General features: G+C 41.5%; 1 protein-coding gene across 2 annotated transcripts in view; it reads right to left on the bottom strand.

Moving 5' to 3' along the window:
• Window positions 1–10,329: 10,329 nt before the first annotated feature.
• The window catches only part of zbtb16a (zinc finger and BTB domain containing 16a), a 176,505-nt gene continuing 166,431 nt past the window's right edge, over window positions 10,330–20,403 (bottom strand). For both annotated transcript variants that reach the window (XM_022204838.2, XM_022204839.2), the window contains exon 7: window positions 10,330–16,289. In XM_022204838.2, coding sequence (XP_022060530.1) covers window positions 16,060–16,289 — 230 coding nt within the window. In that variant the 3' untranslated portion in view covers window positions 10,330–16,059. The remainder of the gene's footprint in view (window positions 16,290–20,403) is intronic.

Genomic DNA, 20,403 nt, shown 5'->3' on the forward strand with positions numbered 1-20,403 from the left:
GGCAGCTGGCCCCCCTGCGTCAAAGTCCGCCCTAACGTGCTTTTTTCCCCACACTGACCGGCTCAGATAGTCTCAATGAGTGTCCCACAACATACTAGAGATGAGAAGTGAACGAAAACCTCCACATTACTTGGCGATCGCCCTTTGTTGTGGTCTGTATCCAAATCTCAGGACGCTAGAACGCAAATCTCGTTCCGAAATCGCGCGAGACCGGTTTTGGCTCGAGCTATCGCGCGATTTTGGAACGAGATTTGATTTCAGCGTCCTGAGATTTGGATACAGACCACAACAAAGAGTGATAGCCAGGTAATGTGGAGGTTTTCGTTCACTTCTCATCTCTAGTATGTTGTGGGACACTCGTTGAGACTATCTGAGCCGGTCAGTGTGGGGCAAAAGCACGTTAGGATGGACTTTGACGCGGGGGGGCAAGTTTCCCCATACTTTTCACTAGCTGAGCTGCTAAGCTGCCTGCCTGGCTAAATACTGGAGCTATGTCGAAAATTCATTTCTCCATCACTCACATGTATGAAATTACAGATGGAAACAGACCCCAGGTTGAAAAAAAACTAAGTTCCCCTTTAACTTCATTCAGCACGGCCTGCTGTCAGGAGCTTTTTACAAAGATAGTGTCTACGGATACGGGTCCGTATCCGTAGCCCACAGGATACGGATACGGCACTTTCCATTTGCCAGACAGATACGGACCCGTACGCGAGTCTCGCGAGTCAAGAAGCTGCTAACCACTGCAAACTGTTGAAAGGTAAGCAAAGGTTAAGGTTAGGGTTAGTGTTAGGGTCAGGTTTAGGGTCCGTACCTGTAGTGCCGATGCTACGGGTCCGTACCTCTAGCGTCTACCGGGAGTCACGTGACCAGATCTCGCGTATCTGATTGGCAAATGGAAAGTGCCGTATCCGTAGTCCACAGGCTACGGGTACGGGTCCGTACCTCCAGCAACTACCTTTTACAAAAACAAAAACAGTCCTTGGACCAGACCAGACACTGGAACCACCTCAGGGTCCAAACCTAAGTAGTACTAAAATGTACGTTGGGCTAAAATAAGTTCACTACGATGTGATCATGTTTACATATATATATATGTCAGGGTAGAGACTGCGATTTGGTAGAATTGGAGTCTCTACCGGTAGAAACTCCAATTCTACCAAATCGCAGTCTCTACCCTGACATATATATATATATATATATATATATATATATATATATATATATATATATATGTATATACACACATGTCACAGGCCAAATTAGAATCCAGGCAGATTTTAAATCCGCCTAAGCGGAATTAGAAATTTGATTTTGCCTGAAATCAAAATCCTACCATGGTTGTTGTAAAGATTTCGATCTTGACATATAAATAGCCTGTATATTCGAAAGATTAACCCTAACCCTCTAACAGGATTTTGGTATACAGTATATGAAAAAACAACCCAGAAACTACTTTAACATAATTTTTTCCCTGCTTATTTTGCCAAGTGTTGAGGACAAAAGTTGACATTACTTCTAAAGTAATTATTTACCATTTATCTAAAACCAAATTTCAAGGTACATAATGTTAGGGAAACCAAATAATTACATTAACAGAGCATATCATATTCAAAACCCTTCAAAGTTAAATCCCGCCTAGGCCAAATCAAAATTCTAATTCTGCCTAGGCGGATTTAAAATCTAACTGGATTCTAATTTCGCCATATATATATGTATATATATATATATATGTATATATATACATGTATGAAATATGTATGAACTATTAATCTTAAACTAGACAGCCCAAAATTGTAAATAATGTCCACATCAAAACCTGTATGTTTTTAAATGGTACTTGTTCTTTTTTGAACTATTTCACCATGACGTTACACTTTTCATGTCATAATATTCAGCAAAATCAGTGCAAAAAATAATAATAAATTCACTAAAAAAGGAAACTAAATAGGTCAAATTTGTACATAATGTCCACATCAACAATATAGGAATGTGTTGTTTTATACGGTGTGTGTGACAGTTTACTGTGCTTAAAGAAACCATTCCGTTCTGCAGATATTTGTCATTATTTTGTCTTTTCTTTTACAAATCTGGAGGGTTTTTCCAGTGCAGACTGACAGATTGATGTCCTCAGAGGAGAAGCACATCCCTCCAAATGTCAAACTGTGTCTTTAGCTTTGCTTTCAGGGTTTTATTTACCGACTCACAGGAACAAGATGAGATGGAGTTCAGTACCTACTGTTAGCCAGAACATTTGCTGCTCGGATGTGAGATCGAGCAAAGACAGAAAAAAATAAGATGAAAAACAGGAACCAACATGAACAACCACCTGCTGCAGAGAAACTCCTAGAAACGGCTTGAAAGCGTGAACATTTCACCTCGTTTCCTCTCTGATGACAGTCAGAGACAATAATCATGGTCTGCATATCTAATGGCAGCATTTATGACCTCCAAAAGGCAGCGGGGCCTGAAGAGCTGCAGTCGTTACCCTGAGCACATTATGAGGGAGAAATGGTAGCAAATAGCAGAAGCAGACGGCTGAATGAGCTTCAACTGTTCAAACGTACAGCCGGCTGATGAAATCATAATTCACATGAATGCATAGGGGCAGAAAATAGAACAGAATCTGCAAAAAGTAGAGCCAAACTAGGCTTTAAGAGTGGCTTGTAAGGTTTAAACACAAGAAAAGTCCTTTTATCACCATGTCATGGAGAGAACAGCTAAATAATTTGAACTGCAGTCGCTTTTAAAGAGCTGGTGTTGTGCTTTTGCGTGTAACAAAGATGCTTTGTGCGTGTATGAATGCAGAATTCAGTAGGTATTAGGTAGCCTAGCCGCGCTACACCCATGCTCTGAAGACACAAGTGTCTAGGCACGCTCGACAGGGAGGGAGGCGGGCTAAAAGGTTGTCTTTCAAATCACTCCGCAGCAATTGGGTAGGTTTACAACCAATCAGCGCAACGAATAGGCTCCTAGAGCGCCGGAAATCAGAGGATGTGGTAGTTCAGTGAAGCCTTATTTATACGGTCAATGGGTGAAGCTCAAGTATATTACAGACATGTCAACAGAAAGATTATTCAGAGTCGGTGCTAATGGAGCTCAACGACTGTTGTCGTTTTTGTTGTCGACCCTGGCAGAGAATTAAATTCGTTGCCGTGGGTTGTGTAGCGTGGCTAGGCTAATTGTTTCCGGTTGTTTCTGTGAGAATCGTCGCGCCTCTGTCGTCACTTAGTTACGCCCGCCTTCTGACTCTACACTTCATGGTGATTGGTCCGGCCAGTTTTAGGAGCATCCAGCCTCGAGCCTTATGGAGGGTAACTAGACCCACCCTGGCAGAGAATTAAATTCGTTGCCGTGGGTTGTCTAGCGCGGCTAGGCTAGGTTTTAGGTATAACGGCTGCAAAATTAAACCGATTTTAACAAATTATTTGAAAAATATTCACGAAAATGAATGTTTACCTGCATCACACTGGCATAAAATAAAGAATGCATCCACAGCACAGTGTGTGTGAGGCATTAAGGTGGTAGCATCAGGTCAACATCATGCAAAGGAACATTTTTCACACAGTTTCCTCTGACTGAGCTTTAATCACACACACAGAGATGCAGCTCCAGCTGTAATTTATATGATTTTATCCACACACAAGCAGAAAAATCTGTAATTTCTCGATTGTCGTGCTTTTTAAAGGTCTGCAAACTTTCGCCACAGAAAACAGAAAACTGCTTCTTACCTGCCAGAATCCCTCCTCTGAATCCAGGTGTTCCTTCCGTTCCTTATCAACGTCATCCTGTGACACTTCTTCGTAACTTCTGCCTGCCGGATGGTTTAACCTCAGAAACAACATGAGCAGCTTCCTCTCACTGTCCTCCATGATTGGCTGCATCCATATCTCCACCCTCTGGACTTCAGTCATACGTAATGTGACGTCTTTACCGTCATCACGTAAAGTCTGCAAGAGCGGGAGTCTACAGCATTATGAATGGAGCTAATAGACAGACTTGGAGTCCGTTTCTGTCGTTTCTGTGACACTGTTTGAAGAACTATCAAGTATCCGCTATAATATTAATTAATTTGGGTATTACTTACATTGGAGGACTTGCTTTCGTCCTTTTTCCGCCATTAGTTTTCTCAGCTCATGATTTCGGCTTCAGACTGCACAGCTTTTATAGGCCAGACGCAATAAAAAAAATAAAAAAATGTAAACGTCACGTCCGTATTGCAATGACTTGTGGGTAATCAAACTGGTGAAGTCTGCAGAAGTCTGCACCCCAAGCAGACTCTCTGGAAGTCTGCAGAAAGTCCGCTTGAGGCCCCTTGTGGACTGGATGAATTGTGGATTTGGACAGCCCTCAGCACTCCCAGACTTCCCGTGAACGCGCCCGCAAAGTCCACGAGTTCGCAAGTGCGGTGAAGTCCAGAGATTTGGGCTGAATCCAAATCTCTGGACTTCAAATTTTTTGATTTTTTTTATTGCGTCTGGCCTATAAAAGCTGTGCAGTCTGAAGCCGAAATCATGAGCTGAGAAAAATAATGGCGGAAAAAGGACGAAAGTAAGTCCTCCAATGTAAGTAATACCCAAATTAATTAATATTAGTCTGGTTCTGTAAATAAACATTTCTGTTTTTGGATGTGTATAGCCGAGGTGTTGATTTGATCACTCTCAAAAAAGCCTATAAATGGGATTTATATCTTATTTGCAGGGACAGATGAGCAAACTGTTCAATTTATTAAACTACACACGTGGACAAAATTGTTGGTACCCCTCAGTTAAAGAAGGAAAAACCCACAATTCTCACTGAAATCACTTGAAACTCACAAAAGTAACAATAAATAAAAATTTATTGAAAATTAAATAATCAAAATCAGCCATCACTTTTGAATTGTTGATTAACATAATTATTTTAAAAAACAAACTAATGAAATAGGGCTGGACAAAAATGATGGTACCCATAACTTAATATTTTGTTGCACAACCTTTTGAGGCAATCACTGCAATTAAACGATTTCTGTATTTGTCAATGAGCGTTCTGCAGCTGTCAACAGGTATTTTGGCCCACTCCTCATGAGCAAACAGCTCCAGTTGTCTCAGGTTTGATGGGTGTCTTCTCCAAATGGCATGTTTCAGCTCCTTCCACATATGTTCAATGGGATTCAGATCTGGGCTCATAGAAGGCCACTTTAGAATAGTCCAACGCTTTTCTCTCAGCCATTCTTGGGTGTTTTTGGCTGTGTGTTTTGGATCGTTGTCCTGTTGGAAGACCCATGACCTGCGACTGAGACCAAGCTTTCTGACACGAGGCAGCACATTTCTCTCCAGAATGCCTTGATAGTCTTCAGATTTCATCGTACCTTGCACACTTTCAAGACACCCTGTGCCAGATGCAGCAAAGCAGCCCCAAAACATTACTGAGCCTCCTCCATGTTTCACCGTAGGGACAGTGTTCTTTTCTTCGTATGCTTGGTTTTTGAGTCTATGAACATAGAGTTGATGTGCCTTACCAAAAAGCTCCAGTTTGGTCTCATCTGTCCAAAGGACATTCTCCCAGAAGCTTTGTGGCTTGTCAACATGCATTTTTGCAAATTCCAGTCTGGCTTTTTTATGAGTTTTTTTCAGTAGTGGTGTCCTCCTTGGTCGTCTCCCATGAAGTCCACTTTGGCTCAAACAACGACGAATGGTGCGATCTGACACTGATGTACCTTGGCCTTGGAGTTCACCTTTAATTTCTTTGGAGGTTGCTCTGGGCTCTTTGGATACAATTCCAACGATCCGTCTCTTCAATTTGTCATCAATTTTCCTCTTGCGGCCACGTCCAGGGAGGTTGGCTACTGTCCCGTGGGTCTTGAACTTCTGAATAATATGAGCCACTGTTGTCACAGGAACTTCAAGCTGTTTAGAGATGGTCTTATAGCCTTTACCTTTAAGATGTTTGTCTATCATTTTTTTTCGGATGTCCTGGGACAATTCTCTCCTTCACTTTCTGTTGTCCATGTTCAGTGTGGTACACACCTTTTCACCAAACAGCAGGGTGACTACTTGTCTCCCTTTAAATAGGCAGACTGACTGATTATGAGTTTGGAAACACCTGTGATGTCAATTAAATGACACACCTGAGTTAATCATGTCACTCTGGTCAAATAGTTTTCAATCTTTTATAGAGGTACCATCATTTTTGTCCAGGCCTGTTTCATTAGTTTGTTTTTTTTAAATAATTATGTTAATCAACAATTCAAAAGTAATGTTTGTTTTTGATTATTTAATTTTCAATAAATTTTTATTTATTGTTACTTTTGTGAGTTTCAAGTGATTTCAGTGAGAATTGTGGGTTTTTCCTTCTTTAACTGAGGGGTACCAACAATTTTGTCCACGTGTGTACATGATAGTTCTTCAAACAGTGTCATAGAAACGACTGAAACGGACTCCAAGTGTGTCTATTAGCTCCATTCATAATGCTGTAGACTCCCGCTCTTGCAGACTTTACGTGATGACGGTAAAGACGTCACATTACGTATGACTGAAGTCCAGAGGGTGGAGATATGGATGCAGCCCAGGATTCAGCCATTCTCTCACCACAGCACAACCAAACTCACCTGGTTTTCCCTGCTGACCAATCAGAGCAGAGCTCGGCTCTACAGGAAGTGTTCTTTAAAGAGACAGGAGCAAGAAGGCAAACGTACTGTAGTAGACTCTAAAAAGAAACACACAAACCTGTAAATCAATAAATTCTCCAAAGCTTGTGCGTGGATTACATTTAAAAAAATGGGAAATTCTGTGCAGAAGCTCTTTTTGTGAAGGCCTTGTGTGCTCATTAAAACAGAGTAAAATGTGATTTTATATGCAAACAGATCAGTTTGTTTTTCATGTATTGGAGGAGTTATCACATCTGCATGGAAACTAATTTCAATAAGAATTGTCTCTTTTCATTACAATGTCAGCAACAAAAGAGAAAAGTACAGAAATGAAAAACAAAAAAGCTGTTTCCCCTCTGTCACGTGTACTTTAAGTGACAGATTTGTCAGTAATGTTGTAGTTTCAGTTCTTTAAGGGTTCCATTAACTGTCAGGAACCGTCACCAAGACGTTAAGTTTGCCTGTATGCACCCCGTAACAACAAAACTCTAATAATATGAATTTAAACAGTGAGGGAGCACGTCCAAATTAAATTCAGTTTGTGCTGCACAGAGAATTCTTTTAAAACAGCCCAGCAGCGACTCATTTAAAACACTCAGGCTGCAGCTCTAACAAGCAACGTTTCAGTTGTTTTACCAAACTCCATTAATGTACTTCATCACATGCTACTTAGCAGACACGCTTCCAGCTGCTGACTCATGCAGGTTTGTAAAAACCTCGGCCGCTTAGAACTAAGAGACATCGGAAAACCGGCAGGAAACAAACTGGAAATGTAAAATAAAAATGTCCTGAATGTTGCAGTGATGACCATCAAAGAAGATCAACGTCTGAGGAGCAGATTTAGAGTTTAGGGACTTTTTGATTAAAATGTTCTTAGCTCTAATGCTTTAATGTACATTTGTGAATTTTAGGTCTACGTACAGCTGCTGCACAGTGTGTCTAAAAATGAAACCGTTTTTGCCTGTTATGTATGTTTTTGATGTAAAAAACATTCTTTCTACACTACAGGCCAAAGATTAGGAGGCAACTTCATGTTTCTGTTCACAATGTTTTTCTAAACAAGGAAAAAATAATAAAAAGCAGTCTGAATTCTGGGCTGCACAGTGGTGTAGTGGTTAGTGGTCCAAAAACATGCTGAGGTTAATTGGTTACTCTAAATTGTCCGTAGGTGTGAATGTGAGTGTGATTGTGTGTCTGTATATGTAGCCCTGTGACAGACTGGTGACCTGTCCAGGGTGTCCCCTGCCTTCACCCGAGTCAGCTGGGATAGACTCCAGCACCCCCCATGACCCTAGTGAGGATAAAGCGGTGTATAGAGGATGGATGGATGGATGGATGGATGGATGGATGGAGCCTGAATTCTTTGGATTTTGGGATGTTTTTACTCCATGATCAGACTTTCACTACTGTGCCCCATTTTCCTCAGTTTACCTTTAGGTATACATTAAAGCTACCAGAGAACTGCTGAACAAATGTTAACAAAAGAAAAGAAGAGCTTAGTTTTAGGGTTGAGAAGGTTTACAGGAGTCAGGACTTCAGTGCAAAGCTAAAAAACAAATCACAGTTTGCATTATTCACTTCAGATCTTTGACTTTTGAGAGTTTGCGGACAAAAATCTAAATAAATCTCAACTTTGTCCATATTTTTAATAAAAGTAAAAAAAAACTAGTGGTTTTATGTTCATGTCTTTACAAATTCCTTCATTATTTATTAGAGAAACAATCACTTATTAATATCAACTAAATAACGTCTGAATTTAACACCAACCACCTTCTAATGAGCTAAACAATAATAAAATGAGCTGATTCAGGAATAGTTAAATCCCTTTCCACTAAGTTCCCCGTTCCAAAAACTCCTCTCCAGGAAGTGTGTTAATTCCAGATCACATGACCTGCTCCACATGATGTCATTTCCTCCTGAAGAAAAGACTGGAAGACTCCAAGACTTTCTGACTTATTTCATGTAAAGTAGTCAACAGGTTTACTACAATATCCTCATAAATAACTTTACTCAGTTGTATATGTAATATTTAGAAGACTCTTTCTGTAAACATGCCATGTGATGTTTGGTTATACATGTTTGAAAACTGCAAAAAATGTCGACTACGATACAAAAAGTTATTGTATACTGACCCGGCTTCTGAGAGTTAGCACAGAAAAATCCCAACGAATCTCAACTGTGTCCATAACAGCTGAGCAAAGAAACAGGAGTACAGATACAAATACCTGATAATTATAGCTGTGGAAGTTTAGAGAGCATGAGGAGGCAGACAGAGACAGACTGGAGATCAGAAGACTTAAACTGAGAGAGAGGTTTACTGATACCAGGAGAAGTGACACCGACAGAGCAGCAGTTCATGCAAGCATCAGTTCTGAGGATTCTCTCTGATCTTTGGGTTTATATTGTAGTTGAGAGAAGGTCAGATTTAGACTACAGACCAATATGGAGACAATTCATCCATCTGTTTAGTCACATCAGAATAGACGATGTCTAATGGGCTCGACACACGGGGAGTGAAATGCGAAAGTCATCGCAACAGGAGATAGATTCAACACACGGCGCGCTGTACAAAAGCACCGATCGCTTGTCTCCTTCACTTCTGATTGGCTGTGAAATTGGAGGGATTTTTTTACGTTTTCAGAGTTTCATGACAGAAAAAACATAAAGCCTGAAGATTGCTTGATTTAGCCGAAATTTCACCATTGACATTGGCTTATAAAAGTTTACCTGGCGCCAACCAACTCCCATGCAGCAGCTTTTTTATTTATATCACAATAGTCATTAAGGGAAGGATCATAAAGAATCGGGAAATCAATCACGGCTAAAATTATTTGCTCCTCCATGTTGAAAAAGGGCTGAAAACAATGGTGGAAACAGGAGCGGACCATTAATGTATAGGAGCAGACTGTACTGTGTAACATGCTGTGAGCTCATTGGTCAGTGAGTGAAACCCTCACTGATTGGTTGAAGCTCCAGGCGACGGCGACAAAAGTTGAACATTTTTCAGCTTTCTGGTATCGTGTCGCAAGCCAGCGGGTGCACGTCTACGTGAACGCGCACGAAATTTCACATGCACGAATGTCGCCATCGTGTTGTTGGGAGGGGGGGAAAGCGATGTTCGTCTCGTCGCACAGCAGCCATAGAAAATGAATGGAGCACGAGTCGCTTCCCGTGTGTGGAGCCCATAACAGAGAGATGAGGTCTGAAGCTGAAGCCTGCAGAGGTTAAAGGTGAACAGAGACCAAAGGTAGTAACCTGCTCTAGCTGCAAGGAAATAACTGTGAAACGGGAAAGAGTCGTTTTTCCTTCACAGTAGTAAAAATGTATTCTGATGAGTGATTCCTCATATCATAATCATGTTTATTTTGTTGCAAAGTAAACCAATGAAACACATTTTTTCTGTACAAATCTGATCTTGCTTCTAAACTTCTGGCCTGACTGTACCTCCTATAGAAACTTAGTGCTGTAAGTTGATGCTACTGAAGCAGTTTTTTGTGTTGAACGTCTGAAATTCCTGTCATTTTTACTCATGACTTAATTATGCAGTAAAACTATTGCATATTGGTACAAAAATCCTGCATTATATTACAGCAGTATTTATCTCAAACATGCTAAAAAAAAATAACATTTAATGTCACCTTCTGCTCTTTTACGTTCAGGAATCAAACGGCGAGCCAGAAAGACGACTAAGACAGACACCATGAAGTCCATTTTTTATTTTCTTCTAACTGCAGATTGAAAGTATACAACTGAACATCATGATTTGATTTTTATTATGAGACTCATAAATAAAAATACAAAAAAATTCCACTACAAAAAACAATCTACTGTTAGTAGGATGTAAAAAAAAGAAGAAAAAAGAAATATTCTTTATATTTCCACTATCAAAGGCACAACATTGACTTTATTGACAACATGGAGAAGAGAACCTGCAGCATTAAATCTTTTATTTTTCCTTTTTATTTTTTTTCACACTCCATCAGAGAACACTGAAATGTTACAAAGAGATGTGTCTGATTCTACATGGAAAGGAACAAAAAAAAAAGAGAGAACGACCTCTATATTCAACAGACGGTGGCTATAGATTGGTGGCACAGCTCAACAGGAAACGTACTGCCACGGAAAAAACAGAAAGTAGCACGTTGTCGCTGGAAAAGACAAAGGACCTTTGCAAAGCTCTAATGCAAAATTTTTCAAAAAATTATACAACCGACAACAATAAGAGAACAAAATAAAGAAAAATAAAAAATAATAATTGGGCACCTTCTAAGATTAGGCTAAGATTAGGTGCTGAGGTAGACAAAAACTATAACAATTCAAATCATAATAAAAACACTATTTTCTTAATACAGAGCAACTCGACTGGCACTTGTGCTGTCACAACAATGGAGGAGAGAAGTAGCACAGACAAGCCAGGGAAAGACAGAGAGAGAAAAGCTTTGTTACATAAAAAGCTTCGTTATGCTTGGTCCGACAGGGCGATTGGTCCTCAGTGCTAATATAAAAAAATACAATGTCTTGGTGCTTTGTTACTCAAACAATTTTAGTCTAGACCTCGATGGCACATGCATTGCAACACTGCATGAAATGGCTACTTTGTTCTAGAAACACCACACCAAAACACAGAGTGCCAGCTCCAGGGATGCCATGATTCCTCTCAGGACCAAGTCAACATCCCCCTTTTTAAATGCATTTTGTAGAACAGAAAAAGTACTCTTAAAAAAACCCAGAAACAAAGCAGAAGGGGAGAAACCTAAACGGAGCTTCTGTTTTCTTATCGTATCATGTTCACATCAGCAAACCTGTTGCTGACAAAAAAGAAAAGGAGAAAATCAGAGCATCTGGAGCAGAGATTTAAACAAGTTTCTCGGCCGCAGTGCGTCTGAAATTCTGTCTGTTTTTCCCCCCCTCTTGCTTTGTTTTGTGTCGCTAAATAAATGCTTTTCGGTGCCAATCACAGCCCAAGAGAAGAATCCCGATTGCTATTTCAATAGCATTAAGGGTTTATTTCAGTCCTTGAAAAAAGACGCCCTGCTCTATTCAGGATTTAAAGTAAAATAAAAAAACAAAGAAAATAAAATCAGGTCATTTTCGAGCGTCATGACATCCCTAGGGTGCTGGAGACACCATTTTTATTTTTCTTCTGAAAATACAGAAAACTAAGCAGATATAGATGGATATTTTTGTTGAACAATTTCCATTTTTAGGCACAAAGATAGTACAGAAACATTGGAGGAACACTGAGGGAAGAACTATATCGATGCCAATGTATATATATATTTTTTCCAACAGAAAAAAAGTGGCATAGAATATTTTATTTTGTAATCTGATCTGATTAGTGCATTTTTCCACTAATACACACACACACGCACACACACATAGTTACGCACTCTTTCACCCGCACGAAAAAGTAGAAAACATTCAGAGGACGATGATAGGAACGATGTGACTGAACAGGTGTTGCATTGTGGCGTTCAGACTGAACCGTGACGGGGTATTTTAGTGGGTGGATGTTATACGAGGGTGGAAAAAAGCCCCCTCAGCTCACAGTGTTTGAGAATAAAATGGCAAGACACCTCGGGACATGCCATCCCTTCTTCTTCTTCTTTTTTTTTTCAAGTACAAAAACAAAACAAAAAAATATGCTGACAGTCAAGTTTGATTGAAAAACTGTGAATGACAAGTACTAATTGGTCGGTTTGGCAGCGTCCCCCTGCCGTCCCGCATTTTAACATCTTTTTTGTTTCTATTTTTCCTTTTTTTTTGCTTTTTTTTTTGCTTCTTTTTTTTTGTCACATACACACACTCCGTAAAATTTTTGTGGCGGGTAGATTTAGTCCTTCACCTACAATGCAATTGACATCCAGAAAGCAACACTTATTATCACAATATGTTCACACACGTTTTTTTTGTCCAACAATATCAAAGAGGAGCAAGGCAAAAATGATTCACACCCAGAGAGAGAGAGAGAAACAAAAACGGTTAAAAATAATAATAATAAAAAACAGAAATACAAATATTTGTGCCCTGCTGTAACCCTCCACAAATGGAAAAAGGACTGACACTGAATACAAAAATATCACAATTTTTATATATCAAATTGCCTCTGTTGGCTCTTGTTCAGGAATACGCTCGTTTCTCAGGAGAGCTCGTCTGCTGAGAGAATCTCTATTTTCAACCTTCTGGTTTTTACTGTTTTTGATTACCGCTTGCAGTTCCAAATTGTCCAACGCACTCTGCATCGCTGCAAATATGACCTGTCCTGGGCGGTTCAGCGCTTCTTTCTGCCTTTTTTTTTTTTTTTGATGAACCTCCTCGTTTTTTTCCTCTTTTTTTTCACATTACAAAACTACAATTCTATTCACATATTTTCAAGTTTAAATTCTTGCTTTTAAACCCTCTTAAAAAGCAATAGTACTTCCTCTTATCTGCCGTATCCCTCTTACTCATACTTAAGGCTTCAAAATTGCTTTTTTTTTTCTCTGCTCTTCTGTGGTTGGAGGTGCAGGGGGAGACTAGAAGAGAAGAATAAACATCCATTTCAACAACTTTTCTCATCCTACCCGACCTCTACTTTTGTTATCTCTTACCCTTTTATACACATTTTGCTTGAAAACACACAGACAATCATAAATCAACTTTTGAAAACAAAAAAAAAGCATGAGATGAAGTAGCAATGACGAAATAATGCAAAACGCAAACACAAAAAAATGTGTTTTTGCAAAAAAAACAACAACTTAGAGGTAGCTTTTATAACAAATGACCAAACCTTCCGGCTCTTTATCAAGCAGGGTTAATAATACCAAGTTTGGTAGCAAGTAATGCACAAAGAAATACACAACATTAGAAAAACAAACAAATCTCTTCACCGTGGCACTTAATTTTTCTGCATCGCTTCATCGTGGTTTTCGCGACGCGTCTTTCCGACTCGAAAAGTGTACAAATGAAACGAAAGGGAAAATTAAAAATACACAAGCAAACATGAGGTCACAAGAACGAGGTAATTCAAGTACGATGTGTTGAGATCAAACTCAAGGTCAATAATAACGACAACAACAACGACAAGGACGACGACAACGACAGGAGACGAGACGAAGCGCAGGGACAAAACCACAGAGAAAGAGCTGATTTATTCTGTCGTCTTACTGGTCGCCCCCTAAGCTGCTGGGCCCTGTCTCATCCAATCAGTGATTTCCCCCCTTTTTCCCCACCAGCCGTTTGGATATGTGAGCGCCCAGGTAACGCTGTGACAGGCAGTGATGTTCAGTACAGCCTGCGTTCAACCATTAAAACATGCTGCGTTTCACAGAAAGCAGGAGGAATTCCCACCGCCGGACAGAAAGCAGGATTTTGACGTTTTGCTGTAAATGCTGCACATGGGTTTTAACACTTTGCTCAGGGCGTTTACTGACCCAACGTTCACCCTTTCCTCTATGCAACGGTATATCAGATGCACAGAGTACACAACGTACAGCATTTTAATTGTATTTCGCTTGAAGCCCCAGCAGTAATTCAAATCAATGCTAATATATTTGTGAATATGCATCATGTGAACACAATATCTGTAATTTAACTATGAGAAACGATCATCCACCAGTACTCCGGCGATCCATGTTCTCATATCAAACTCTTCTAGGGGAGTTGAAGCCCCAACAAGACTTGCCTGGAGCTTCTAGTGCTGGATGGAGAAAACCCACTCAGAACCACCGGAAGGCTTTAGAAATGAAAACAACGACCTGCAAGGTGGGAATTCTTCCGACTTTAAATGAAAAGCAGCTTTAGCCTGCGTCTGGCGATCCAGCCTCCTCTGAACCCGGCTCACAGGCGTTCACATTCATGTTTTCCATGCCGTATAACAGTCTTCACCTCCGACAGAGGTGTGTCGCTAAGGCATTCCCAGCACCTCTTCAACATTCACTTACTAGCAGTCAAAGTCACAGGACTCCCACGGACAGCAAACGCTGTGTTTTTTTCCCATATTCCATCCCTGTGGTGAAAGGACAGACCTGTAGCGGTAAAAGTGTTAACTGTTTGTGTGTCAGTTTGTGTAGTTCACCATTAGTGTGAGATAAAGATACTGATCTGGTTAAATGTACATGGTATAAAAGCAGTCCGGTTATCTATTGCTGAATAGGTGAGTAGGCTGAGTTTAATGTGACGTACTGTAATAGCGAGTTATGAGTTAATGAAAACAATATATACCTTGCCGACATCAAACAGAGACTGTTGTCGTACTTTGTTTAACCTGTGCAATCAAGCCATGATAAACTAGGATGCAGAGCTAAAAAAACAGAAAAAAAAGAACAAAAATATGACGAAAAAGTGACGCAAGTTAGCCTTTGAGTGGCCAGTGGTGACTCGGCCTTCTCTAGTCCATCATCCGACGGAGATGCAGAACCAGGAAGACTACTGAGAAAAGTGGGGAGACTTCCAACAACACAAAAAAAGCAGCACTAACATCTTCCCCCGCAACCAAATGGGCGCTTGGTTTGCAGTATTCAAATGCTCCCACTTGTCCAGTTCAACTGTTTCATCTACTGCATAAGCCGACCGGCTCTGCTGCGGATTCTCAGGGGCTATCTCGCTGCGACCGCTGGGATCTGGAGGATTTCATGTACGGACGTTTCTTTGCCACTGCTTAGGCAGAAACAGACGAGATGACGAAACAGATGCATCTCACAACGGAAAAGATCAGGGCCGAAGCGTTAATTCAAACTGTGGAGCGCTCAGTTTGAACATCTGTGTCGGTCCTCCTCAATCCCCAAGATAAATCCGTTCAGAACAACAAGTAGGTTTGTGGTCAGAAGGAGAAAGTCCTCAAATGTCAGACAGCAGATAATGAACTGGGGGCCTAATGCGATGCTCAGATTCACATATTCTGTCGTTGTGTTACTGCAAACACAACAGATATCGAAGTAGAACAAAAAAAAGAAACCTCATCCCACAGCTGGATGAAACGACTCAGGATGGAGTGAAGGCTCCAGATGGAAGTGCAGCTTCAGATAGCCCTTGAGAATCTGCTTTCTCATCACTGTGGCAGCAGCATCCAAAAAGTCACTTCCTTGGAGCGGCGCCTGCTTCGTGGCGCCGCCCGAAATGACCTGAAACAATAACACAGTTGCAGATGTAGTGAATGACCCGGTGAATCCGAACAATGGTGGAGAATCTCTCTCCAAGTGTCCAAGTCTTCCTCTTCTGAGCACTTTAGTCCCTCCATCACCACCCTCATCTTGTTTTGTTTTTTTAAACCCCGTCGCTCGCCGTCGCTTTTGCATGAAAAGAAAAATAGGAAACAAACCCCCTCTTGCTGTCCAGTCTCTCGCCGTTGACATTCCTCAAATCGCCAACTCTCCTTCCTCCTACCCGCTGCGTTACATTCCCCTTACCTCTCAACCAAACAACCCTCCCCTCCTCGTTCGCTGCTCCTGGTCTCAGACGTAGCAGAGGTACAGGTAGGTCTTCTCTATGCGCCAGTCTGGGGGGATGTCTTCTGGCTTGTGGCCTTTCATGTGCTTCTGCATGGCTGACAGGCTGGGGCAGTACTCCAGGCAGATGGTGCATTGGTAGGGCGAGGCGCCGTTGTGGGTGCGCAGGTGCTTGATCATGGCCGAGTAGTCCCTGGATCGCTGGTGGCACAGCTTGCACTCGAATGGCTTCTCACCTAAGGACGACACGGGGCGGGGTTGAAGACAGCATTAGCACTAGTGCCTTTCAGAAACAGTATTATCCCCCCTGTTAAAGTCAGTTAAACAGAACATGAGTGAACAGAAGGGAAAAAACTCCATTAGCCTGAAGATTTAACCTTATTTGAACAGAATGGGAGAAGTTCTGCCTTCTCCATATGCAATGCATCCTTCTGAGTGTAACGTACTGCTTCTGTTTGCTGCTGGAGATTCTTTTATTTCCTGAGCAGTTAAAATGCTGGAAGTAATTTATGGGCAGCAGCATTTATTACAAGATGGCTTTGATTTTAGTAGTTGAGGCAGTTGTTCCTAAGAGTATGATACAGAAAAACTGCAACAATTGACTGATTAATCGATTACTTGTTTACCTTTTTTTCAATCAGGGCTTCAGGAAGGAAGAACACACCATCACCACCAGTCTGACTCATTAGATGTAGAAGGCAGGTAGAAGTCTGTCATTTTATGTCATATTAAAGTTTTTAAAAATTCCTTAGTTATAGGAAACAACAACCTCCATCTGAACTAGAAAAGAATCAGTAACCTCTGCAAAAAGCACCAAAACTGCAGGTCCTCAAATGACCACCTGAGGCTTAAATCAGTCCCCATAGACGTCCATGTTAAAACGTCTCAATTCACCCCAGAAGTAAACATGCTCACAGCCTGGTACAGAAAGTGCTTTTGGTCTCTATAGCTAATTATCCCATCCATGTCAACAGCATGAGGGATGAATTTCAGTTTAACTCATTTTTTAAAATTCTATTAAGGTGTACAATTATGCATAATTAAGGGCATGAAGGGTTTACCCGATGACGACAGCTGGAGCCACGACAAGCAGCTTCAAAACCACTCTTTAGAAAACTTGCGGCTGATGTAACGGCGGCTCATCCATCTTCATATACAGTCAGGGCTTTGTTCTTTCAGTGAATTAGCCATTTTAATAGCAGCACTCTCGTCCCTGTGTGTAAACGTTCCAGCAAAACAATTCTCCCTTGGCACTATTTTTGCAGGAGCACCGTCGCTGCTTCCTTGGCTCGGCACCAAGGCCACCGGGATTGCCTCAAAGAAATACAAACAAGTGCTTTTCCCCCTTTAACGGAGTGATAATGAGGTGCAGCCAGACCATTCTGCAGCTCTGATACAGCACTGGAGAGGCAGTCCTGGCGACAAGAAACTACTGATTCAGAGAGCGCAGATTTTACCCTGTTGGCCCACAAGAAATTCAGGTGTTGTTATGATAATTGGACCGCGCTCGCAGTAAGTGACGAGTAAAAGCCCAGAAGTGAAATCCCGACTGTTCCTGAACAGCGCTGTGCAGCAGTAAAAGACTCTTTAAAGTCACTCCAACCGCCTTCAGTAATTGGTACAAGTCAAAAGAGAAAGAAGAATAAAAGCAGCGTGTACAGTAGCTCAGTTTGTTCACCTCGGAGAGACGGTGTCAACATGGTGCCGGTCGGGTTCATCAAAACATCCCTGAACAGCCAACATCGTTTAATTATTCTAGTGGCTGAGGGGGCAGAAGCCCGTTTGTATGTCATTGTTCTGTTAAAAAGGACCGTTGACGGTTTTTTCACATCAAACTGTGTGACAGAAGAAAATGAAAAACAGATGTCCTGCTATTTAACTGGATGTGAATCTATCAGCAGAACAGAACTAGCTTTTGATTTTTAACGTTCTGTCTATTTTCCTCATTATGAAAACTTTGAATCTTTTAACTTCAGATTACCACCTATGCAAGTATTCTGGGATGTTTAATTACTCAAGATCCACTTTTTCTTCTGGAGCTTTTAATCACCTGCTGAAGCAACTCAAACCTCTTTAACCCTCCTGTTGTCCTCATTTACGGGCACCAAAAATATGATTTCCTTGTCTGAAAAAATGCAAAAATTCAGCAAAAAAATTCCCCAAATTTCTGAAAATTTGCAGAATCTTCAGGAAAAAAATGCCAACAATTCCTTCAAAGTTTTATTTTAAAAAAATCCCCAAAATTTGGCAAGAAAATTCTTGCAATTTTTTAAAAAATGGGTAAAAATCTTCCAAAAATCCTAAAAAATATCTAAAATGAGTACATGTAAAGCAGTCAAATTTCTATTATTTTCTTTAAGAACATTCACAAAAAGTCAACCAAAATCCAGCGAAATTCGCTGGATTTTGGTTGACTTTTTGTGAATGTTCTTAAAGAAACATTTTTTTTAACATTTCTTTTTTTCCCGCCAAAATCCCGCCAATTTTCCCGCCAAAAATGTTCAAAAAAAAATTCCCCAAAAATGTTGAAAATATGGACATCAGAAGTTTCACTGGGAAAACATATTTTTTTCTTCAAAACGGGTCAATTTGACCTGCAGGATGACAAGAGGGTTAAAGAGATCGTTCTGTTGCTTCAGCTCTTGTCCTGTCATGCGTTCCCAGATTTCTCAGATTCCCTGAGCGAGCATCATGTCATCATAAGCGAAATATAAAACCACCAAAGCGAGAACACCGTCTGTAATAAACATGATTTATCGTTTAAGTGTGCGCACACAAAAACAGACTTGTATTAACGGAGATAAGGATGGACTGCAAATTAAATCCAGATTAACATCTAAACGAGCAAAAATTCCAGGTAGTGCTTTTTAAAGAATATCTAATCACCTCATCTATGGTACATTACACAGAAAATCCAGCTGCCGCCACAGAGAACCCCTGAAGGTGTGATAAATCAAAGTGCAGCGCCGCCTTCTTGCTGTGGGGGCTGCTATATTCAAGAGGCACATTTCAATTCAGCCGTCCTAAACGTGCTAACGATTTGAGTGATGGCAGGGAATAATCCACCAGCGCTGCAGCCGGCAGACGCAAATTAGACATGTAAATGCTGACCTTTACCAATGGCATTTGAAATGAGCTGTCGGAAGTGATCTGGGCCCGGCGCTCGCTGTCACCTTTCAGCTGGAGCCTCGCACATGTGCGCTGGCAGAACCGGGCGTCTCCGTGCCTCCGCGGCTCGCTCGGTCCGGTCCGTCGAAGCCCCCCACTGGTTAACCTTGACCTCCGTGTCGGACCCGGCGAGCACGAGCACAGCGCTGCGAGCTTCTACGGACACCTGCACGACGCTGATATCGATAACCAGACTGTAAACAGGGTCGCCTCAAATAACCAGCTAATAATGAATTGCAAATGGGGCCCGGGTATCGATCCACCATTGGCATTTGGGATGTGTGGAGAGAAGGCGGTGGGGGGAGGGTCAGGTTGCCAATGTCGATGATTCATCAAGCAGCTCCCTTTTGTGCGAGGTGGCCTTTGACTGTGAGCTTGTCACTTGCTCTTGTTATCTGCTGTTGCTCTGCGGCTTAACGTAAAGCCCCCCTCCCCCACATAAAGGGGAAAGGGTGGCGGGGGGGGAAGGCAATTATTGGACAGGCTGCCTTGATAGTGTGGCTTAACAGCTGGCTTATTGAATGGGAGATGGGAGGGTGCTGCCGCTGAGAAAAAGAGCCGGTGAGGAAGCATAAAGCCTTGGCTGTGTGCCACGCTGGTGAGCACTCGTGGTATCCTCGCTCTGTCTGGTGCGTGGCATGCTCTCATTCTCCAGGGCAGCCAGCTTATCACTGTGTCAACATCTTTATGGGGCTCTAAATATACCGGGATCAATACAAAGTCTTCTGAGACATTCATCTACTGTATCACAGCAACAAAGATATTCATCTGGTCTGCTCTGTGCCTCGCAACTTGGATTTCCAACAACGGAGGCCTTCAGCAGCCTCCATATCCTGCATGCTTCCACCAATACTCACACCAAGATTTGAGAGTCTAGAAAAGCGTCGATATGATTTAAAAACACATAAGATGACGTTGAGAATGAGCTCATTAGCTCTGGGTCTGAGAGGATCAGTTTGGTGATGCTGTGGTTAAACAGTTAACCTGCTTATAATAACAACTGAACCTGAAAGAAATGTGAGAATAACTGTGTATGCTACGAAGAGAGAATCGATTTGTTGGCCCAGTTTCTCAGAGTCTCTGTTTTGCAGTGCGGTTGCCAGGTTTGGTGCCGTCATGCCCCAAAACGTTTGCTCACCGGCTAAATATGGCAAAACCACAACTGTAGCCGGAGACGGTGAA

Source organism: Acanthochromis polyacanthus, chromosome 17, assembly GCF_021347895.1.
Source record: "Acanthochromis polyacanthus isolate Apoly-LR-REF ecotype Palm Island chromosome 17, KAUST_Apoly_ChrSc, whole genome shotgun sequence".
Lineage (NCBI taxonomy): Eukaryota > Metazoa > Chordata > Actinopteri > Pomacentridae > Acanthochromis > Acanthochromis polyacanthus.